The 25,043-nt window shown below is 45.8% G+C and overlaps 1 protein-coding gene across 1 annotated transcript in view; it reads left to right on the forward strand.

Annotated features, from left to right (window-relative positions):
- Window positions 1-25,043, forward strand: part of PKD1L1 (polycystin 1 like 1, transient receptor potential channel interacting) — a 2,330,280-nt gene that overhangs the window by 403,174 nt on the left and 1,902,063 nt on the right. The window contains exon 8 of the mRNA XM_069613333.1: window positions 17,652-17,858. Within this exon, the coding sequence (XP_069469434.1) occupies window positions 17,652-17,858 (207 nt within the window). The remainder of the gene's footprint in view (window positions 1-17,651; window positions 17,859-25,043) is intronic.

Consider the following 25,043-nt stretch of genomic DNA (forward strand, 5'->3'; position numbering starts at 1 on the left):
GGTTACGGAAGTAGGGTTTTGCACCGGACGTACAGAACCGCCTTCTGAACATGCCTTTTGACGGGTCTCACCTTTTTGGCAACAAGGCTGACGAGATCCTTGAGAGGTTGCAGATCTCAAAAGCACCTGCCCAATATTTAGGAGCTGCTATTAGGCAACCTCAGCCTTTTCGTGTGCAAGGACAGTCATGGAGGAGACGATCCTATGGAAAGGCGAGAGGAATGGCCAGTCAAAGGGGCCAGAAAAAGGCCACTCGTGGTGGACGAGGAAAACGTGCTAAACCAGCCCCAGCTGCAGCCTCTCTGCCAGCAACATCCGCCACAAAAACCACTTTGAGGACTTGCATCACAAAACACCTGTAGGGGGCAGGCTGTCACAGCATCTGCACGAATGGCGAGCCATTACTTCAGATGTTTGGGCTCTAGAAATACTAGCCCAAGGTTACTGCCTTCCTTTTCCAACGCAACCTCAAAGCAATCCACCAGGGAGACACCCGTTGAAATCTTCAAACCCGCTCCTACAGCAGGAAGTTTTAACCCTGCTGGAGAAAGGTGCTATAGAACCAGTACCTGCAGCGAAGAGGAACAAAAGATGGTACTCCACGTATTTTTTGATCCCCAAAAAGGACGGAGGACTGAGACCCATCTTGGACTTAAGAAACCAGTTCCTCAGAAAGGACAAGTTCAAGATGGTTACCCTTTCTCAGATCCTTCAGGCCCTTCAACTTCAGGACTGGTTGTTGTCATTGGACCTCCAGGATGCTTATTTTCATGTGCCGATTTATCTCAAACACAGAAAATACCTGATGTTCGTAGTTGGCGACTCACATTATCAGTTTCGAGTCCTGCCATTCGGGTTGACCTCCACCCCGAGGGTCTTCACCAAGTTAATGGTCGTGGTGGCAGCGCACCTCAGGAGAGGGGGGATTCATGTCTACCCCTACCTGGACGATTGGTTGATCAGAGCGCGTTCTGCCGAGCAAGCACTGGATCATCTGAAAGTCACCTGCCACTTCCTCCACAAACTGGGCTTCTCCCTCAATTTCAAGAAGTCACAGATGACACCTTCCCAACAGCTTCAGTACATAGGAGCTGTATTAGACACGTCCTTGGGAAAGAGCTCGCCTCCCAGGTCGAGGGCTCAAGACATTCTTCAGATGGTTTACAAATTTCAAAATGCCCAAAATCTCCAGGCTTACGACTTTTTAAGGTTGCTTGGCCTCATGGCATCCTGCATCTTTCTGGTGCCAGAAGCACGCTTGAGGATGAGATCCCTCCAATGGGCTCTAAAGATTCAGTGGTCTCAATTTTCGGGTCAAATGACGGATCTTCTTCAGATTCCGAACAGGGTCCGACAAGATCTTTTATGGAGAACATCCTAAAAGGAGAACCTTTTTGGCAACCATGGCCGGAGATCACAGTAGTGACGGACGCCTCACTCATGGGGTGGGGAGCTCATGCCAACGATTTGGCAATCAACGGTCGTTGGTCTCCATCGGAGTCCAAACTACATAACCTTTTAGAGCTGAGGGCGATCAGACTAGTGCTGAATGCCTTCCTGCCATCTGTCAGGGGAAAGAATGTCCTGATAATGACGGACAATACGGTGGCCATGCATTGCCTAAACAAAAGAGGTGTGTGGTCACTACCTCTGTGCAGAGAGGCAATGCAGCTATCGTATTGGGCAATTCAGGAGGGAATCTCTTTAATGCAATTCATCTAGCCGGGGAAGAGAATGACGGCAGATGCTCTGAGCAGGCAGAGCACGGTATCCCACGAATGGGTACTGGCTCAGGAAGTCATTCAAGAAATCTTCGCCCTTTGGGGAACCCCTCAAGTAGACCTGTTTGCAACCGGAATCAACTGAAAATGCGAAAGGTATTGCTCAAGGGAATTTCCCCCGAGCGGAGCCCTGGGGGACACGTTTGTGGTGGAGTGGAATTTCCCACTATTGTATGCGTTCCCTCCAATTTCCCGTCATTCCTCAGGTCATCAGGAGGCTGAGAAGGTTTCAGAGCCGCATGATCCTAATTGCCCCGGATTGGGCCAGGAGAACGTGGTACCCAGACCTTCTAGACATGTCCATCTGTCCTCCAGTACGTCTTCCTCAGAGAGAGAACCTTCTCTCTCAAATGGAGGGTCAGGTTCTCCACCCAGAGGTCAAAACGCTCAACCTTCATGCTTGGTATCTGAAAGGCTGAGATACAGGGATTGGAACCTTCCAGATGATGTTATGGAGGTGTTGCTTTCGGCAAGAAGGCCAGCAACAAAGTCTCTATACCATTGCCGTTGGAAAAAGTTTTGCAACTGGTGCAGAGAAAAGAATGTCGATCCTTTTCTATGTTCTATTCCGGAAGTATTAACTTTCCTTCTGACCCTAGCACATAGAGGTCTGAATATCAGAACAATAAAAGGTTAGCTTGCGACGCTTTCCATTTTCAAGCGCTCATCGGAAGAATGCTCCTACTTCAAAATTCCTTTGATAATACAATTCTTAAAAGGACTCACTAATGTGTTTCCTCCTCACCCATTTCAAGTACCGATCTGGGATCTAAATTTAGTCATAAAATTATTGATGTGTGCTCCTTTTGAGCCTATGTACACATGTCCATTAAGATTACTAACGTGGAAAACAGCCTACTTGGTTGCTCTAACATCAGCAAGAAGAGTGAGCGAATTGCAGGCACTTTCTTCTGGGCCACCCTATACTGTGTTCCATAAGGACAGAATTGTATTGAGGGTTAAACCATCATTTTTACCAAAAGTAATATCTGATTTTCATTTAAGTCAGAAGATTGTTTTACCCGCATTCTATCCTCCACCCCATCCTTCGAAGGAGGAGGAAAGATTTAACAGGTTGGATCCGAAAACAGCTTTAAGCTTTTACATCTCTAGACTTTCCAGACTTGGAGTGAACAACCAGCTGTTTATAGGTTACACAGGAAGGAAACTGGGTCAATCTGTAACAAAACAGAACATTTCACGCTGCATTGTACTTTGCATTTCGTTTTGTATTTATTTATTTATATTTATTGAATATAGTTGCAGTTACAACAACTTTTTCAATTTATACATATTACAAAAATTCATTCTTTCATGTGTAAAAACAATAACATGAACAATAAGTCAATTGAACATACATTTGCAATTACAGTTACAACCATCTTTCAAGTGTTGACATTTAATTTAATATAATGTGTATCGGTCATTCCATATTTAAGGATTTTAAAAAATTAATGGTAGCAATCCTTATGCCCATACATTCAGTTGCAGCCAAAGCGACCCATCTGTTGCTTGGGTCTATTTGTGTAAAGCACGCAAAATATTTGGAAAAGTGGATGTTTCACTCCAATAATGTTGCAAGGTTTCAACAATTGCTGTATCTTGACCAAACCTGCACCAGTTAAGGTCTGGTGTAATTTGTCTCCTTCTTAGTTTGACTTCCCTAGTAGGCCAGATATTAAACCGCAGCCTCAAGATATCAGATCTAATAGCAGAGGAGGGAGCCAAGCACAAGTACGAGGCAGTGTCTTTATATGATTTAGGGCCAAATATAGCAGTATCAAAATCTTTATAAGTTAAACATTTTTCTCGGGTCTCAATCCAGTCCATCATATGGACTTTCTTTTTTGCTCTCTGTGGATGATCTAATAAAAGGCTCAATGAAATATCGGCCTTCACCATGACAGAGAGAACATTTGAGGACCACTGTTTCGGGAACATTTCTGCTGAGTTTAGTATATATTTGAAGATAGATGACAAAGCAGAGTTGTCTTGTGTTGAGAGCAAACACTTACGAAATAATGTGCATAAGCGCCAATTATATTGGGCAGTTAATGAAATTAAGCCCAATTCATATCGCATCATCGCCCCAGGAATACATTGTGGTAAATGTAGAATGGCTCGCCAAAATTTGGATTCTAATTGATTAAGAAAACCATTTGGTAGGATTTGCGTTTCCAAGCCATAAAGAATAGTTGGGACAACATTTTGATTCCAAAATAGAAGGGCTGCTTTGAGTGTGAATTTACCATACTTAGATACAATTATTCGAGTTTGACAGATTGCCATAGTTAGCTTCTGCTTAATTTTATTCAACTGTGAATGTAATGTGGGGCAGCCGTCAAAAATAACACCCAAATAAACATAATTTGGAACTATCTTTATGGGAATTCTCTCAATTTGCCATTCTAACAAATGCTTGCGTAAACCTTTAGGGATGAACGTGACAATCTGTGTTTTAGCAGTATTTATAGTTAATTCATTTTCTTTAAAATAACTGCATAGTGCTGACAGAAGATTGCGTAGGCCACTAGATGTTTTTGACACAAGCACAAGATCATCTGCATACCATAAGGCACTAATTTTGACACCATTTAGCTTTGGAGCGTCAGCCACTATTTTAGTAAAGATCCAACGAACATCATTGATAAAGAAGTTGAACAAGGCTGACGCTAAGCTACATCCCTGCTTTAACCCTCTATACGTTTGAACAGGGGATGATAAAAGACCTTCAGCATTTAATCTTACAAAGATCTTAGTTTTGGAATGCAAAGCAAAAATGATGTCTATAAGAGTGGAGGGGCACTCCGCCTTGATTAACTTATTAATAAGTTTAGGTCTTGAAACCGAATCAAAGGCAGAATGTAAATCCACAAATGCAAAATATCTGGGCTGTCTCTTACACTGGGCTTGTTGTCGAATAGCATTTAAAGAGAGTAAATTAACACTAGTACCCAAACCAGCCACAAAACCAGTTTGTGCTGGATCGCGTTGACAGGCTATGGATGACCAGAGATTGAAATCTCTTAATACCAACTTGGTGAACAACTTCCCAGGAGCGTCTAATAGCGCTATCGGACGATAACTTTTGGCGTCCATGCGATCACCCTTTTTATAAATCGGGATAATCACGGACGAGCGCCAAGAGTCTGGTAAGCATTTGGTTTGCAAAATGTGATGAAATACATTGCTAAGAATGAGAGCCCACTCATTTATGTTTTGTTTAAACATCCAGTTTGTAAGTCCGTCAGGGCCTGCTGCTCTTGACGAGGATGCTGTTTTGATGAGGGTCTGGATGGTGTTTTCAGTATATTGCAGCTCCCAACTTCTTGCAGAACTGCCATTGTAAATATAGCTACTCATTTTAGGATCGTCATATAGTGTGGAGAAATGTTTAAGCCACACAGATTCAGGAACACCATTAAGTTGGAAGGACGCTTGTGGTGCTGTGCTACATTTATTCAGCAGTTCCCAGATCAAACCAGAGTTTTTATTACAACATATTTGTAAAAACCTTTCACTGTCTAGTTGGTATAGTGCAGCTTTCCTTGACCGTGTCCAATTTCGATATTTTGTATTGGCAGACCTGACCGCTTTAGTCTGTTCAATTGTTGGTAATTTTCGTAGTTTTCTGATCTCTTTGCGATAGGCTTTCTTTCTCTCACAGAGCTCTTTGATTGTTTAATGAAATTGCTTCATTCAAAGCCAACAATTTATTCGTGGACCACTTAAATCGATTTTTGCCATTATTTACTACCAAGATTTGTTTATAATAATGTGCGTTTTTTGGACAATCAGTCGTTGGGACTAACCAAGATAGAGCTAAAAGATGGTGATCACTGGTTGTCTGTTTTACAACGACAAATTTAGAGGCATTCATGAAAATATTGTTAGATATAAAAACATAATCAATTGTAGATTTTGAGTTACCTCTCTCCCAGGTGTTCATTGAGGGGATATCTCCTATAATTGTGCCATTTGCAATTTTTAAGTCAAGATCTTTCATAAAAGACATCCATCTTGCTCCATTGAGATTTTTGCTCCTTGAATTATGCTCGACACATGAAAAGTTTAGATCACCCATTACAAGAATTCCAGATATATTGCCCTGAATAGAGATCAGTTCAAAGAGAGACGACAGAGTTGTGTAAAAGCTTTCATCAGTGATGCCTGCGGGGTTTCTATACACATTGATAAGAGCATATGTCTGCGTCTGAAAGCAAATCTTGACCAATTGTATGTATTTATTTGGCGCTTGCCAGGGGAAGATTTTATAACCCTTGCTTGCTTTCACCGCAACTAATAGACCGGCAGTGGGTCTACCTTTGCCGCTATGTTCGGCTGGAAGTAGACTGATCTCGTGGTCATCCCAGATTGGCGGCTTTAATAACCATGTTTCTTGTAGTACTACAATGTCATATGTATTCAATTGATTATTTAATGTCCATTGCAAATGGGAGTGACCTCGGGTATTCCAGCAGGCTAGTAAAATTTCAGTGAGAGGAGGATTTATTAGTGGTTATAAGTTATGATTGACAGAAGCCGACACGCCTATATGTGAGACATTGATACAGAAGTTACAACTACATACTGATTGTGGTTTAAATTTTGAAGCTTCTTTATTGCTTGACTCATTAAGGAGTTGGCGTGCTGGATCTTGAGCTAATAAGAAGCCAAGATTAAATAGTTCCATTCTTGCATTCCAAAGTGTATTGCGGACTATTCCAGATTTAATCCACAATCTTACTACGGAGAGATTCTTGTCGCACAAAAACTCTATTTGATTTATATCAGAAGACGAGATGGCATCCAAACCTTCAATGTCTCCAAAGATATTGAGGACACTGGCACGACATAAGTCATATTTTGGGTAAGACCCATCTCGACACTTCAAAATTAAGGTATGAAACGAGTTGAACTTCTTTGACAATGCAGTACTAACATCATCTGTATGATGTTTGTTGATAGCTTTGCCAGTTTCTGAGCTCTTTCTAATGTTTTCTTTTACAATATCTTGTTTACAACAATTATTTCCTGGAAGTGGATTCTGATTTAGACTCATATCAGATCTATTGTTACAAGAAGGTACTTCAATGACACTCTCATTATGTGGCTTATGGATCTGAGAAGGGGGGGCCCTACCACTTGAAATTTCTGGCAGGGCCTCTGCGATTCTTTTTAATAAGTAAGAATCTACCGCAGCTCTCAATGAGGTTAAACGATCGATACTACCTGCTAATGGGATAACTGTTTTAACATGTTTGACATCCCCGCTTAAAGTTGTTTGTGGATGTACGGATAGAGTCGTCTGCACAGCAGGCGAAGTTTGTATCTTGTCGGGGGATGTTAACAATAAATTTACCAACTCATTCAGAGGATCATATTCCACGGGCGGGATTAAAGCCTCCTTGGAGGCCACTTGTGGAATTGAGGAAATATCTGCCGTAGCTTTAATTGCCGAGGGTACACTCGGGCTAGTGTCTGATTCGGACTGTATAATATCAGCACCACTATCTATAGATATGCTCGGGATACAGGAATTGCTTTTTTGAGCTTCTGTCACGGGACGCTTTTGAGGCTGTTTTTTAGCCCCAATCTTTGTGGCTGCAATTTTTGATTTTTTGTTACTCGCCGCCGTACGACCATTCTTTTGGAGATTAGGCTTGAAAAAGCCGTGTGAGTTGAAATTATCAGAATATTGAACAGCATTCTTAGGTGGAGAGTCTACGCTGATCCAAGACTCATTATTTTTTGCAGTCCCGGCATCTTCCGCACACTCGATTGGACGAATAACATTGGAGAATGTTGGTAATGCAGAGGTTAAGCTCACAGGTACTACGCAGGGGGCTTCCACTGTGCGAATGCGGTGCGTAATAGACGCACCAGGATTTGCGAGCAAAACTTGCTGAGATGAGACATATGTTTCAAGAAGAGAAACTCTTTGCTCCAAATTTCCTAGAGAAAGATTTACATTGGATTTCGCTGCGCTTTCTTTCATCCATTCACTGACGTTGTTTAGCTTATTTGTTTGAGCAGTTATTTTCTGCTCCAAAGAATCAAAAAGCTTAAATAGGCTATATATAGTAGTATTAATTGCCCCCAGGGTGACCTCTAAAAGGGCCGGATTTGCAGCTACTGGACTGCTTAATTTATCCCTGTCAGTTGCTAGACAGCGACGAGGTGTTGGTTGTAAAAAGGACACCTCCTCCTCTCTAGATGAGTCCAAGGAGCAAGATTGGGCATAATTGGTCCTAATTGAAGCCCTCGAACTTTCTAAATCCCTACAGTCAATGGGATCAGATTGAGAGGGCAAAAGGGATTTAATGGGACTAACATGTCCCACAGTTTCAATCATTACAGAAGCAACCAAATCATTCAAAGTTGTTGTTTCTTGTACTGCAATGAGATTTGAGTTTAATGGGTCTTCACTCTCTTGCATTGATTCTTCTAAAACTGTAGCAAAGGTTTGAATAAGTTTGCGGTTTCTTGTAGGGGAATGCAAAGCAGTTAGTAGCGTCTGATCTGAGATGGTAGTGCTTAGGGTGGAAGCAGTAATGACACTATTTAATTGATTTATAGATGTGTTCACATCAGTTAAAACTGACATAGGTATACCCAGTTTTGCGGTTTTGGCCACCGGAAGAGACGGGTTCATCGGCTCAATCAAGGTTCTCCCGCTTTGTACTTTTTCATAAAATTTACGTATATCATTCTGGCAAGGGCTATTACTAACTGGTGTCAAGGTAATATTTTTTCTTGACACTCGTGTGCCACTTTTAGGCTTCTCCTGTGTTTTTGGAATATTCTTATTAAGAGGAGTTTGTAGGGGGGATGCTTGAGCCGATGAACCCTGCATCTCACTAGACCGATGCAACATAGAATCTCTAGTACTATCAGAGGGCATACCTGTCTTCAAAGTGAACATTTAAAAACAAACCAACAGTTAATATATTACGCCTGTTAAAACCTAATATTGTGACAAGCAGGGGAGATGGTCTGAAGACAATTGAAGTAAAAGCTTGACAATGGTTAAAAAATAAAAATCATCAGAAACTACCAGTCAATGAATGAATCACCTCGCCACCATCCGCAAAACAGCCGCACAACAGCAACTGGACTTTACTCCTCCGGGCTTAACGCCGTGAGGGTGCTTCCAGATTGATTAAAAGCCCGTGGGCTAGTCACGTGCTTGGTCACGTGGAGCGCTGAAGACACGCCTCCTCCAGGAAGCCGTACGGCAAGAGCTACGGCTCGCAATGCCGTGTGGAGCAGTGCAATGGAAACGTCTGTGCTTCGAATCCCAACACTTTTACAAACACAACAATGCGCCGCTCGGGCGCTTCCAGACTGATTAAAAGCCTGTGGGCTAGTCACGTGCTTGGTCACGTGGAGCGCTGAAGACACGCCTCCTCCAGGAAGCGGTACGGCAAGAGCTACGGCTCGCAATGCCGTGTGGAGCAGTGCAATGGAAACGTCTGTGCTTCGAATCCCAGCACTTTTACAAACACAACAATGCGCCGCTCGGGCGCTTCCAGACTGATTAAAAGCCCGTGGGCTAGTCACGTACTTGGTCACGTGGAGCGCTGAAGACACGCCTCCTCCAGGAAGCGGTACGGCAAGAGCTACGGCTCGCAATGCCGTGTGGAGCAGTGCAATGGAAACGTCTGTGCTTCGAATCCCAACACTTTTACAAACACAACAATGCTACAGACTAGCTCAGAAAGACCCTCCGGAAGGGTTAAGGGCTCATTCCACCAGAGGCATCGCCTCCTCCACGGCCCTTCAAAGAGGTGTTCCAATAAGGTCCATTTGCGAAGCAGCAACTTGGTCTTCGCTACACACCTTCTCAAAATTCTATAACCTGGATGCTTCCCAGTCTAGGGAGCTAACTTTTGGAAAAGCAGTACTTTATTCTGCCATATAAAGGCAAATATAAAAAAAAAAAAAAAATAAAAGAAATCTGGCCCCTCCTCCAGAGGAAATATACAAAATACTGCTTTGGGAGTCTATCTAAGATGAGGAATACGTTGGAGGACACAATCCACTCGAAGAACAAGTTACTTACCAACTGGTAACGTTCTTTTGATTGGATGTTCCTCCAACGTATTCCTCATCGCCCTCCCAGCCTACCCCTTTGTAGATTTTTCCGGGGTATTGCCATCTCAAATCTCGCAAGGCTGATACCTCTCTGCCAGCACAATCTATACAGTACAAGGTCACAGACAAAAAAAGGGGGAAAAACAGAACTGAGGCCAACAGGCGCCGCGCATGCTACTTATACACCCGATGACGTCACCCTTGACGGCGGCCTTCGAGGGACCATTGACTCGACGACATCGACGCACGACGCCCTCTGCCGAAATAGATTTCTGAAGACAGCAAAGCTGGATGAAATACATCTAAGATGAGGAATAAGTTGGAGGAACATCCAATCGAAAGAACATTACCAGTTGGTAAGTAACTTGTTCTTTCACCTTGTTTGCTAACTTAAATCTATTTTATGCAGTGGCTTTAACTTTGTTCACCCAGTTGCACATTTTTGTTTGTTGTGTGTCCCAGTGACTGCATCATGCTACTCGGTCCTGTTCCACCTCTTGACTGCCCCTCCCCGCCCACTCCCATTGGGCCCACCCCTCAACCCCTTTTCTTTTTCTGACCCTCTCGCTCTCCATCCACCCCCCTCCCTCTCCTCTTCCTCCTCCTCACCACCTATGGCGCTCTGTTTCACCTATCTTCTCCAGCTGTTTCTCCATTGACTATGCTACCTTTCTCATTAAGTCTGGCAAAATGGATAGCTTGGTCTCTAACTCTTGTCTCCCCATCGCTAGTACCTACACTAGCGCTTCCTCCAGACAGACCCTCTCTGACTTCCTCTTCGTTTTTCCCTCTCCAGACCTATGGACTTCTCATATGGTCTCCGTTATCTCTCTTATCTCCTCCTCTCCCATTAATGGTGGCACCCAGTGGGAGGTCCGCGTGGCCCCCTTCCAATCCTTCAAGACCATCATCAATGTCTATCTAAATGGTACCGCCATGGTCCTGGGCTCTCAGCCCAATCTCCTCCTTCTTGATGGGCGTCTCCTGCATCTCATCAATTTCCTCCCTTCTCCCGCCACTCCTAACACCTCTCTGGCCCCTCCGCCACCTCCTTCCTCCTCCGCCACCTCTGTCTACTGCCTCTGCCCACTCACGGGCCTTTCTACCAGCTCTGCTGGTCTACCTCACTCCTGAACCCCACCCCGGAAGTCTTTCAAATGTGGCAACCTGCTCCACGTAGCTACTCTGAACTCTCACCCTGCTGTCAAACATGGTTTATGGTCATAAAACCGAAATTAGAAATCTCGAAAAAAAAAAATCACGAAAAAAAAAGGCCGAAAATTTTTTTTTCGAATTTATTTTTGACGGTTTTTTTTCGAAATGGGGGGGGTTCCCCCCCCAACCCCCCTTTTTTCTATTTTTTTTAACCCTTTTTTTTACTTACCTGACCCAAAAAATACATATATATAAAAAAAATAATAAATTCGATATTTTTTTTTTCTGCCTTTTTTTTCGAGATTTTTGTTATTCAGGATTTTTTTTTCGGCCTTTTGACCGACCACCGTCAAACATTCTGCTGACATCTGTCACCTCCCCAAAGCCCTTGACCTGGATTTCCTAGCTCTCCCCGAGGCATGGTTCACGACCGGCTCTGTCACAAGTTTTTATACGCTCCTCCCTGAGAGCTACAAGATACTCTCCGAGCCCAGAACTAACCGGCCCAGAGGTGGAATGGCCCTGATCTTTCTGGAGTGGGTGCCTGCTTTTGTCATTCCTACGCAGGCCTACTCCTCCTTTGAATGCCTAGTCTGCAGGCTGTCTATCTCTCCTCGCCTCTCCCTGACAGTGACCACCATCTACAGGCCACCCTCTTCCTCTCAGAAGGGGATGACCTCTCTTCTTCTCTCCGTGGCTCGACGTCTCAACTTCTACTCCTAGGAGACCTCAACATTCACCTGCATGCTTCTAATCCCTCCTCTGGGCTCTTCCACAACCTATGCAACTCTCTCTCTCCCTTTCCATTCTACCCTCTGGTCCGACACACTCTGCCGAACACACCTTGGATGTTCTTATCTCCTCAGACATCCCCCTTGCTAACCCTCTCACCACACCTCTTTTTTGGACTGACCACTTTCTGCTCTCCTCTCACCTAAAACGTCTTTCCCCTCAAGCAAAGCCTACCCCAGCACTGCCTCCATCCTTCTCGGTCATTCGGTCAATGAAGCGAGTGTCAGTGGACGCCTTTGCATATACTTTTTCTGCTCCCCTACTCCTGCGTCTGACTCACACTCTGACGCAGCCCTCTCTAACCTGCATCTTTCTATCTCCAACACTCTGGACATCCTTGCCCCTGTCATGAAAATCCGTCTGAAGCCTACCTCCAAGTGCAACTCTGGATACGACTCAAACCTGAGACGCAAGTGCAGGGTGGCTGAGAGGAAGTGGAGGGCTTCAGGCGCATCCTCTGACAAATGGGCCGACCATCTGCTCCAAAGGCAATACAAACTCTGTCCTCTCCAAGAAGAGGGTCCATATCCAAGCCTGTGTCTCTGCCCCTCTAACAACACAGGCAAACTCTTTAAAATCTTCAAGGAGCTGGCTAACCTACTGCAGTCTCCACATCTCCTGTTCTTTCCTAGACCCTCTGTACGGCCCTGGCCTCTTACTTCACCACTAGAACATCCTGTCCTTGCTTTCCTCTCCCTTTCCCTCTCAGAACCCCCCTTTGGCCGCCTCTCCCTCTCCTCTTACTTATTCCTCCTTCTCTCTGACATCACCGGACAATAACTCTAGACAAGTCTGATCTATGAAAGTGTTGTCCAAACAGGTGCTCCCCTGCTCCTCCAGAACCATCAAGGACCACATTGCCACCCTCGCTCCAGCCTTGGGTGATTTCTCCAATCACTCTTTCGCCACTGGATCATTTCCCTCTCTCTCCTCAAGCACTCCCTTGTGCACACCCTCCTAAAAAAGCCTTCTGCCAATCCTACATGTCCGGAAAACTATTGCCCGATTTCTATCACTCCTTTCCTGGGCAAGCTCCAGGAAAGCTGGCCATCTCCAGCTTACCCTCAACACTGAATCTGTTGGCTGCCTCTATGACCATCAGTCTGGCTTCAGAGCAGCCAGAGGCACGGAAACTGCTCTCCTGAACCCCCGTGAAGTTCTGCTCTCTAACCTCGACTCCAGCTCTCCCTCTGTCATCATCCTCCATGACCTTTCCTCTGTTTTCAATACGGTCAATCACAGCAACCTGATCAGCCGACTCTGTGTGAACCTGGGCATCACGGATCCGGTCCTGGCGTGGCTGACCTCCTTCCTCCTGGACCCTGTCCCTCCCAGGTCCAACTTGGGTCCTTTCTCTCCACCACCTCTCTCTCTCTCTCCACATGTGGTGTGCCCCAGGGTTCGACCCTCTCAGCCTGGCTCTTCAACGTCTATCTGGCCCCTTTGGCCCACCTGATCTCCACCTTCTCTTCTAACTTTCAGTGTTATGCGGATGACACTCCATTCTTTTTCAGGCTGCCCTCAGCCTCCTCTGTTCCATTGCTCATTCCTGACAGTCTATCTGCGATTCCGGATTGGTGCGCCTCCAACGATCTTTGCCTTAATACCAGCAAGACGGATATCCTTCTCATTGGGACCCCTGCTCTCGCTTTCCCTCTCACTCTGGCCACCCTCCCTGGGCCCTCAACACTCGCCTTCCTGTGAGGCAAAAAACCTTAATGAAATTCTCGACTCTGCGCTCTCCTTCTTGCCTCAGATCACGGACCTTGCCAAAAAGGCTCACTTCCAGCTGCACCTCCTCAGAGGTATTCTACCTTTCCTCACTTTCCCCCAGAAGCTCACTGTCACTAGAGTCCTGGTTCTTTCCAGGCTGGGCTATTGCAACAGCCTCTTTCTCAATCCGCCTATCTCGACTTTTCGCCCCTGCAACTAATCCAGAATAGGACTACAAGACTTACCCTTGGCCTCAAGCCAATGGACCGTATCGCTGAAGCCCTGAAATCTCCCCACTGGCACCTGTTGGCAGCATGGATCAAGTTCAAGACCCTCTGCCTCGTCCACAAGGCTTTCTGGGGCCGGGACCCACACCACATCCAACTCTCTTCCAAAATACCTTCTTTCTAGAGACCTTTGCTGGGCTACCTCCAACTCTGTGAGGGCAGTGGTCGAAGTGAGCGAGAGCGGTCGGGAGCGGTGCTCCTGTTCTTTTTTTTAATTAACTTTTACAGCTCCTATACTTTTATTTTAAAAAGAAACCGTTCCGGAATGGTTTCGTTTTAAAATAAGTCTAGGAAGAAGTTGAAACTTGCAATTTCAGTGCACTGCACTCAACGTTCCCTTAAACAGTAGATGCAAGTGTTTGGGGGGGTGTATTGTGTGTGGGAGGGGACGTGGTGATTGGGTTTGTGGGGAGTGGGTGCAGGCCAGCAGGGAACATAGTTCCCCTACTTCTTTTCGTACACTTCGACCACTGTGTGAGGGTCGGACACTTCTCCAGGCAGAGTGGGTGGGGGGGTAAATCGCTCTTCTCTACAGGTGCCTCCCTCTGGAACGGCCTCCCGTCCCTCTCAGACTTGAGCTGGACCACCTAAAGTTCCGGAAGCAGCTCAAGTCCCTCCTTTTCTCCTCTGCCTTCTCTCTCTTGCTCCCTTGCTAACTTACTGCTTGGGTGACTGTTAAGATGGATTTCTGAACTCTGACCTGGAGGGGCAGAGGTTCAGAAGGTCAGCCTAGTTTCTTGAAAAAGGGTAACCTCTGCACAAGCCAGTCCAATCGGGGTAGCTATGGCAGGCGTTCAAGACTAAGGGCCTCATTACGACTTTGGAGGCAGCCTTGGTGCTATTAGCACCAAGGCTGCCTCCAAAGTCGTGTCCGGGTTCTCGGGAATGAGTACTTACCGTGTTATTCCAACCTATGAGGACCCGGTAAGTCCCCATTTTGAAAACCATTCCCATTTGATCCCCCATACGGCTCAATGGGAATGGGGAAGGAGTTAATAACGGGCCCGCAAAATTAGCTCCATATTCCCTTAGCGGCTCCCGCTAAGGGCGGCTGGTAAAACCAGCTGGACTTAGTGGGACCCGCAAAGGGACCTCGAAATGCGGCGGTAAGGGGTTAACGGCACCGGCATCCTTACCGGTGCCGTTAACCCCTTACCGCCGCACTCGTAATGAGGCCCTAAGTCTCAGGAGGGGTGAGGGTGACTGAAGGACTTCAATGAGCACACAAAGCAAGGACACTTGCAAATAACTCCAGACAGGTGTTATATCAAAAATATAGACACATTCATTATAAGGCCTTTGTACATTCATTACAAGGCCTTTGTAACATAGACCATAGCAAAAGAATCACAGTAACACTAAGTCACTATCAATACAATGTATATACAAGACCATTGGGGTCTAAAGGGTTAAATCCCCTAGAGGGGAAGGAAAGAGGCAGTGCAGATATTCTTTAGGCCCAGTTCAACATCGAAAATACACCTAACTAAGAGGCAGTCCAAGCCCTAAGAAGAGAGGAGCATTGTGCTCAATAGTACATGCACTGCCAACGCATGCGGTTGTTCCAATGGGCAGAATAGGGTCTCTTCAGGAATCTCTAGCAGCCGTGGAAGGTGGATGAGGTGATGCAGAACAAGTTCCCACTATTTAAAAAGGACCTCCACTTGAAGGCAGAGGCAGTTCGAGAGTTTGGGATGGAGTCGCTATTTTGCAATAGCAGTGGAATGAGAGGGGCCCTTAGGGGCCACTCGTGTGTAAAAATGGACCCTTGCGCTAGGGGCCACCGGTTGGGGTATGGAGTACTCACCGGTCCCCGACTCGAGCGGACCCAAACTTCGCCAGTTCAGTCCACTTCGCTTGCAGGTTCGAATGCGGCAAAAAGGACGTCTCAGCACCTTTCAGTTCATGAGATAGTGATGATTCCCAAACGGAACAGTGGCGATTTCTTCACTCCGGGTGGATGAATCGACCCAGTTTCACTGCAGCAGGCTTCAGGGGCAAGAGGGTCCCAAATGCAAAGGACGTTGCCGCGGCAGGGCAACACGGTAACCGTGTTTACTCCGGTCCTGGCGCACTTGTCTCACTTCAGACCTGGGAACGCCAAGTGTACAAAATTTGGTGTGAGGGTGCCGGGGACACAGAGCTAGCAGTATACCAAGTTTGAGGGCCTCCTCGAAACGGCGGCGGTGACGGAGCAAAGCAACTGGGTAAGATGGTCAGTCCACTGGTTGGTCCAGGGACACTTCGAGAAAGCTTACTTGCAGGGTTTGATGAAGGTGCTGAGAATAGTTGGTCCCACTATTCCAATGGGTCGAAGCGTCTTCGCAGACCTTCTAGGATGACCAGATGCAGAGGGGTCCCACGTGACGACAGTGGGCCCAGGGTGCCAAACCTTCCAGCGGGTCACCAGCGGTTCCTCGACTCAACTTCGTAGTTGCAGGATACTTGGATCCTATCCTTTGTTCAGTGAGAACTCAGGAGATCGACATGGTAGTGGTGTTTTCAGCCTCCTCTTATCCAAAGTTCCCTTCACGCCAAAATGGAGAGGTCCCAATGGGAGATCCGCTCACAAACACACACTCCATACGTGGACCAATCACAGACCACAGTGGTCCCAGTCATTCATGGCACTCCAGACTCTGACACCCGGGATGTGTATTGGAACCAGACGTTCCAGCCCACATCCTGGAGGCACATACACAAAGCATGCAGAAGCCCGCGAAAGCATTGGGATTCGCGGGAAAGTGCATGACCAAATAAGGACTGACCCGGGTCGACTCGACCTGGGGAAGGTGAAGGGTCAAGATAGCCAAAGGACAGGACAAAAGAACCTTGTGGCATGGCCATTTTGGAGCCAGGCCACCTATTTGTGCCAAACGCAGTTAACACGGCAGGAAAGGGTTAAAAATAATGCGAAAAGATAGCTGATAGCAGTCCTGTCCATGACACATCTGCACAGTTCATTACAAGTCCAGCGAGAGTTTCTAGGGCCTTAGTAAATGACTATAGACCCAAATGTGCTGTATGCTAAGATACATTGCACACTTGTTACATGTTGTACAAAAGTTGCAACATGCTAAAAGGACTAAGGGAAACAAAGTCTCCCAGTACTGACTGTTTTAAGGGCATGTCAGTTTCCCCATAAAAAGTGAGCGAAAGCCCAGAGGAGTGCAGCTGAAGGCTGTGCATCTCTGGCAAAGTCAGTCAATGGTGTCTAAACAACAGCAAAAAGTTTGGGAGTTGACACATGGAGGGAAAATTACATACAATTATGAAATCTTTCCTAACAGTGACTGGTTGCTTGATTCCCTCAGGGTCTCACTGGGTACTAGGCCACTCCACGACCAGTGTTCCTTTGCTCTGCCTTCTGGCCTACCGCGCACCTAGGGGCTGTGTAACCCCTAAAGACCCCTGCCTTCTTGCACTTACCCATAGCCATGCTGCCCTGATCGCACTTCCCCCTGCACTTCTATTGTCGCACCTGCATGATCTGAATGACACAAGACCTAGTAGGATTATTTGTCTTGTCCTCCACATGTCTTCCCTCCCTTGTTTTGTGGCGCCTAGAAAAACTTGTGCACAGGCGCGTTACAAATGCCTTATCATATATATATGTATAATTGCTTTTTCTGCCTGTCCAATATTTGCAGTTTAGTCATCTGACTGGTTTCTCATGAATCCCAGCCATCCTTACCTTTATGATAGCCAAAGCTGATAAGATGTTTTGTTTCTACTCAGAACAGGCATGTTTCTACTTAATGGTACAACACTCTGTGTGGGTTTCACAACATTGTAACAAAGATTTTGTTATTTCAAATGTTTTTAGGTCCGAAGATATCAGCCTCTTGTGTTGGGGGTTACCTTTGAAGCTGCAATCTCCTGCAACATTTCCCAGGGACTTTTCTATCGGTGGTCTTTCCTTACATCCATTGGAACGAGGTTGCTGCTTCCACCGAGTATTGATGTCCAGAAGCAAACCATCTCCCTTCCAAGCTACCTTCTGGAGTATGGGAATTACAATGCTGTTGCCCGGGTTTGTATTACCTATGTAGAATATCTGGCTGTAATTACAGGGAATGTGCATTGATTGGGTGATTCGCATCTATGGTACTTGGTGTTGCATTCATTTTTAGTCTCTTGAGAGAGGCTGTATCACTGGGACAAGTGTTTCCGGCCACCACCACCCATGTTTCCTTCCAGTAGAGGTGCTCTTGGGTTGCTATTGGGACTTTACCTGGCTAAAGATGTCACATTACTGGTACTCGTAACTCAAATGTGCTCCAGAATGTTACAAGTATTCCACAGGGTTGACAATGCTGTGTAGTTCTGATTGCATGCATTCTAAATTTGCTGATTGAATGGTCCGTTTTATGATTCATCAGCTAACAGGTTTGCCATTGAAAGCCCAATGTGTCCTTTAAAGCAAGACCGCTCTGTCCCAGGGCAAACATGTTCAGGGAGGCCATTGGTGGAAGGTTATTTGGTCAGCACCTACCTCCCTCAATGTTTCTATGTTCTCGCCTGAAACTCTCTTAAAAGTACGTTACTGCTTCCAAGGCACCACCTAAATTATGCTTTTTTTGCACACCCCAGTATTCACTGCTTAGAGGCACTTTGCCTTTCAGGTGTAAAAGTGCTTCTTTAGACATGTGGTACGCAGCACGGCCACTGCTGACCTTTCAGTGAAGCTTTACTTCAAAATCATTGACGCCGAGCGAGCTTACTTTGCTTCAGTTATCCAGGATCACTGAGGAGTTCAAAAGACCTATTGGTGGCTTCACAGATGTGGTTCAGCTCCTTTGGGATGATGCTATTGCATGACCTGATGAACACTCTGACATGTTTGATTTAAACAAGTTTAATCATAATATGGGTCCCACATGACATAACACTCTACTCAACTGAAGCTCTGCTTTAAAATGTCAGCAACACTCCCTAGCTACCCCTTATGCATTCTATCATAAACTAGTCAATAATGCAATTTACTATGACCTTGAGGATAGTCTATCCATCAAACTCAGGTGACCAGTAGCAGAACTCCCTTTTGATCTAAGCCACATTCTTTTGTCCTCTAACCCACCCCTAACACTGCTATAGTTGAGCTTCACCTCCCTGAACACATCCTTTTAATAAAAACGTACCCCAGTACCACCTAAAATCTAAACCCTCACTCACACCACACTCTCTACCGTATGTAAACTAGCTTTTGCCATTATGAGACACGCATGGTATCAAGAGAGACGACACAGACAACCTAATTCAAGTTTCCAAGACCTTTATTAAAATGGCAGGATGGTTTAACGCCTAACTTGCCGTATAACTTAGGTAGGGATTTCACCCGCCTAAAGAAAACTAAGGGAAGTATGCGTCTGTAAGGCCAAATCAAGTATGTCTGTGTCAAAACCTATGCTTGCCCTCAAATCTACAAATAAACAGGGTGTGGGGTTTCTTCTTAACAAAAACAGTGTTTGAAAGTAAATTCTCAGCTGTTCTCAGCTTCAGTTCTTGGACTTTCTAGCTCAGGCTTATTACAGTTCCAATTGCTGTTTAGCTCATCAATGTTCAGCCAGGCCTTCAGGTTCCCTTCCCCAAGTTCAATATGGTACAGTTAACACAATAGAAAGATCCTGAGGTTCCCTTCCCCAAGACAACACTTCTTGGCTCCTTCGATTCTCGGGCTTCCCTTCCCCAAGATTTCAATACAGGGTTTCAGTGGCTTAGTCAAAATGTCCTTTGCTGGTCATCCTTTAGGGCTCACTGGTCTGGGCGCAGTTATCAGAACACACGGCCCACCAACCACAGTTCACGCAACCAGGACCCCTATGCTTCAGCCTGGCTTGCTTTAAAATGTCTGTGATCTTCACATGAGAGAGCTCTATGTGCAGTTGTCAGACCGAACGGTCCACCCATTACAGGTCGCACAACCACAAGTCTCCCACTTAGATTTGGTTAGCTCGTCACAGGCCCATCTGCCTTGGGCTTTGGGTTTTCCACACTTGGCTTTCCTTTTGGCTAGTGTAACCCTTTTCTGCACCAGTCTTTTGCTTTGCCACAAGTTCATAAATCTTCCTCACATTAGTGGTTCAAATACTTAAGTGTTTGTTCAACTTGCCATATGATTTAATTTGGTTCACAATGTTGCTGACACACAGTGCGACATTCACTAAAGTCAGTTTAACTTTGAAATGTTTGTTTGATATTCAATATCACTTGTTCGTAAGCAAAATAGCAGTTTCCATTCAGTTCGCTATTCAATATGATGTGCCTTTACTCATACAGCACTTTGCATTCAGTTCAGCATTCAATATTGTTCACTTTCATGTCAGCTTGCGGACCGTTACTTGCCTGCTGTCCCTTGGGAGAGCTCTGGTCTTCCTGTGTCCTTTGACACTCATCGTCTCTTCGCCTCTCCCTTCTGCGGCTCCTGCTGTTCCCGCTCACCTCTTTTGAAGTCAGGAAGCAGATCGCATATGCGCTGCTCTCTCGCCGGGTACTTCCTCACACACACCAGCTTCCCTGTCCCCCACAAAAAACGTCAACTGTGTTCTCTCTGCTGGGAGATGCTTCCTGCAGCTCAGCTGTTTGGCAGCTTTGTCTGCATGCCTTCCACGCTGAAGGCTCTGGTCCTGTACACGCCACATGACCTGTTCTCCCAGGGTCCTGCAGGTCTTCTGGGATTGTTGCCAGTCTTCCTAGCCTTACCCCAACTTCTCTCCTAACATGATGGCCCCTTTTCCTTTACACACTTGAGCCGTTTTAAGGGGGTTCAGGTGTGTGCTGTTCTCTTGATCTGCCTAGCTACAATGAGCCCAATTAGTGGGGCATGCCTGACCTTCAGTACTGTTCTCTTACACCTCTCTTACACTTCTCAGTACTAGAGTGGTGTTTGTAAAAAGAAGTGTGTATTGCTCCCAGTTGCCTCTTCCTCTTTCTCTTCTCAGTACTTGGTGGGTATTCAGAGGGAAAGATGGGGCATGAGTGGGCATAGCCCATGAAGGAGTGGGGAGATGGGGTGTGTTTATATAACGAAAGGGGATATCTCCCCTACCTTGTCTCGCAACTATCTTTTATTCCCTTTATTACAATTTCATGGGAGTAGATGGGGACGAGTGAATTGGGATTTCTGATCCGAAGTATATGTCCTGTATGATTGCTTCTCTTTTTTCCCTGAAGTAGTTTCCGAGATAGGGAGCAGATAGTGCTTTGTATTGTTCTATTTGGGATCTCCTATTTTGCAGCCCTGGAGAAGGGAGGAGGGTATAAGGTTGGCAATAACCCATACATTTAAGGGAACATGGGGTTAAGTCATCACCATGACCTAGGGAATACTGTGTCTCTCCTAAGGGAATTCTACCTGAAATGCCCAAGGACCCTCCACACAGGTAATCCTCCATCACTTGTCCACTCGCAGAGTTGGGATCCAAAAGCGATGGCCCTTCCCTGGCCAACTGAGCAAATGATCCTAGGGGAGTAGAGGTGATTACACCCTCAGGTTTCGCAAACCGTTTATTTTGTTACTCCCCTGCGATCTTCCCTAACCTCCAAAGATGCCATATTGGGGTGCTCTGGTCCAAGCCGAAGATGCTACTTTGGGAATAGTCATACTCCAGAATAAAGAAACTATTTTGGGGTGACCAACCAAACATAATGATGCTTTATTGGGAAATCACAGCAAGATTGCTCATATGCCCCAAGGTGAGTGAAAAGAGTGAAAAAAGGATGCTGTGTACAAGTTTAGACGTTGTCCCTGATCTTTGCAGCATTCAAACTTTGTGAACTGCTTCCACTGTGATTACCCTATTAACACAAGCCAGTGTCAATTGGCCACAGGGCACTTGGCTCTTAACCAGTGCACTTCTTATGCAGCTTCCTCGGAGGAAATGATAAGCAACCTATTTTCACTTTGCTTTTTGTAGCATCATTCATAATAATGGGACATTTCTGGACCCATGCTTTGAAGTTAGTTACGATGTAGGGGAAAGCCCTCTGAAACAAAGACCCTAATACCTTGTTCATCATGTTCATCATGCAAAGCAGCATCGTCCGCGAACTTGCTCCAAAAAAGGCGTAAAATAATAGAAACCCTAGGACTAATAAACCATGCCACTCACAAGATTTGAACACAAGTAGGAAGACTGACAGCTAGAAAATTACGCTATCAAAACCTTAGACGGTTTACTCTAAATCTCAAACTGCGAAGGAGAGAGCACAAAATACCACTCTTTAACAAAGGAGAATGGAGTACAAATTATGAAATTCTCCAGTCATCCTTGCGTACTTTGCTGAAATGTTAACTGCTTTTAACATCTCCATTCCAGAACCCATCTACTTTCCCTACGCTGGTTGTAAACTCGTTTTCAGAAGATAGCCTTAAAGTCTGACATACCAACATGCAAATGCCGCCCTTTGTCTTCTTTTGAAGTAATCAACCATCAGATATCTCTCACAATCCTAGCATGGGCACTCATTAAATCTTTCCCTTATGCAGAGACATCAATCACTGCAACATTATTTTAACTCTCAGCTGCTTTGCCTATGACTCTATTCTGAAAATCATGAAGGCTTCTCTATTTAAGAGAACACTTCCAAACAAAGAACCAATGTCCCTCCCCTTCTGAGGAAACCACATCTAGACTCCTTAAATGCCTAAAACCTAAGAACTACCTGTGGCAAGCCACAAGAAGGACTCGGACCAGAGGGCATACCTCTTAAATTCTTTATTCAACTTAAAAGAAGACAACCTCACTAAATCCTACTGCTACGTGGGAGTTCCCTTCCTATCAAACTAAACTGAGGTGCTAGTCGATAGTCCTCCACCCAAACCTATCTGCTACACTGGCCCTACACTTAGACAAAATAAAAGAAAATTAGGTGGAGTACCCTGCACTGTGTGTGGGATGCTAGACTTTTTACCAGCTGCTCCAGAAATCTCTCTTGGCTTTGGATTCCTCAATTTAACAGTTCTCCTTATTTCACAGTTCTTGGCAGTTCATCAAGTTCCTCAAGTTTCCCAAGTTCAACCACAAAAAAAGTCTTGCGTTCCAGAGAAAACAAAATGTCCAAAGTTCTTTTGATGAAGGAATATTTCCGTGATCACTCTCCTCCACTTGTGTTTCTTTCTTCCCACTAGATTCTGGGTTTGGGTGCCTCCGGGCTCGCTTTTGTCTGTTCGTCACTTTTTTTTCTTGAGCCTCTCTCGCTCTCTTGGGTTTCTTTGTCCCAGTACTTCGCTTAGCTCTCTGGGGTATCAGTAAACGCTCTTATACTTGTGACTCTTTCAGCTCTGGTGGGATTTTTGACCCTTCTGGAGGTTTTTCCTCGAGTTTCTCTCTCTCTCTCTCTCTCTCTCTCAAGTTTAGTCTTTCTCTCTGGGCTTCTGTGACCCCAGTACAAGGTTAGGACACTCCTTCCTTCCACCCCACTCGCTCTTTCCTCTCTCTGTTCCCTCTCGACCTGGGCAACCAATTTGTTAATTCTGCATTATAGGGTCCACTCCAGTGAGGGTGTGCCTCTTCAGCAGCGGAAGCGTTCTTCCCAGCTTACTGGTCTCCCTGTTTGGATACAAGCAATTTTTCGGCTCCGCTAATCGTGGCGTTCTCTCGCCCTTCTGCACTCTTGGTGGAAGCGGAGGACTTGCTCCTCCCTTGGTCCCTGGTTTCGGTGTTAGTACACGGGCACAAGGCCACCACGTCCTCGGCGTGGTCACACCGCTAGGTGAGCTTTGCTTTGGTTGGGCTTGGCTTCTCAGCCCCAGTATACCGCTGTATTATTATGGCACTGTCTGCCTTTGGCATTTGCCTCTCTCTGAACCACAGCAGGCTCCACTGTGCAACGAAGCTCTGCCCTTCGCTGACATACCCATGTTGGAGGCTCGCCTCTGCGTATGGTTTCTCCTTCTCCACTTAAGGGTTGTTGGCCCTTTATTCTCGCTCCTGCAATGAGAGAGCGCATATCATTCAGCACAGGATAAAATTCATCATTACCTTGAGCCAAGCACATCGAGGTATTGTCCATATTATCTTGAGGCATACACATAGATGTATTGTCAGTATTACTGACTCCTATGTAGGCAGATAATTTCTGTTGTATTGTCCTTGTCCACTGGAGGAAAGCCGCTCCCAATGAGGTCCCTCCTTCCCAAACCCTTAGGGAAGGTTTTGCTTAGCAGGCTCAGCTCCCTAGCATCCCAGGGGGTGGCTCCCCCCTAGGGAAGAAGGGACTAAGTCTCGAAATTCATCACGTACCTCTAAACTTCTGTGCCTGGGTAACAAATCTGTAAAAGCTGCTGCAATACAACTACTCCATCACTTCAACAAAAGGACATGCCCTGATCGGAACATTCAGGTTAGAGAAACAACCACCCTTTGTGTACTGTATAAGGTTCCACATTTAATGTGTGAAGGTAACACTGTCTAGTACTATTGCTGGAGCTGTCCCTGACTTTCAATATAATTGGCCCAGGTGCTCATTTTCATACTTCTGTATGATGATTTGTATGACAATTGCATCTGAGAGAGAATGCAAAAAGCTTGTGCCTTTCATGTATCAATACTTTCTAACATGTGTGACAGGGCCAGTAACATGTCTTTGTCAAGAGGAGACTGGAATCCCTCTCAGCCAGGGTGGGAAGACTTCTAGGGAAAATTCAGAGCCAGCCACCTATAGGCCCAGACCTCACTCAAAGAACCTGATCCCCAGCCTATGCCTTTTCCTACCGTGAGTCATCCTGATCCTGCACCCATTGCTGCTGCTACTCTGGACTTGGCAGAGGAAACCTTGACCTTACCTACACTGGTAAATAGGATCCCTGATCCAGTAGATGGTGCTCAGCTGGTTTCCATCATTTCCATCCCCAACTACTTTCCATCGTTCCACCAGGGAGAACAGACCTGTTATGAAACTCGCGTACCAGGGATTTACAGTAAGGATCCTCTGTCTTCCGCTCCGCCATCCTTGGGAAAGGAGCCCAGGATTCAGGGTATTTCTTGGCTGCCAAGATCAAGTTTAAATCAACATCATTGCTTGGTAGATGTATATATCATGCCAAGCTGTGTCGGACTGTCCTACAGGGAACTGTGGAGATTTCCTGTCCGGCCTCTACCCAATGGGACTCTTTCATGTGGGTACCCCTATTGTGGGTAAGACTCATATTGTAAAGTGTCTACTTATACTCCAGCTACATGCATAGCCTACCTACATACACGCTCACCGAGTGCCC

This window comes from Ambystoma mexicanum, chromosome 5p (genome assembly GCF_040938575.1).
Source record: "Ambystoma mexicanum isolate Mex_15411 chromosome 5p, UKY_AmexF1_1, whole genome shotgun sequence".
Lineage (NCBI taxonomy): Eukaryota > Metazoa > Chordata > Amphibia > Caudata > Ambystomatidae > Ambystoma > Ambystoma mexicanum.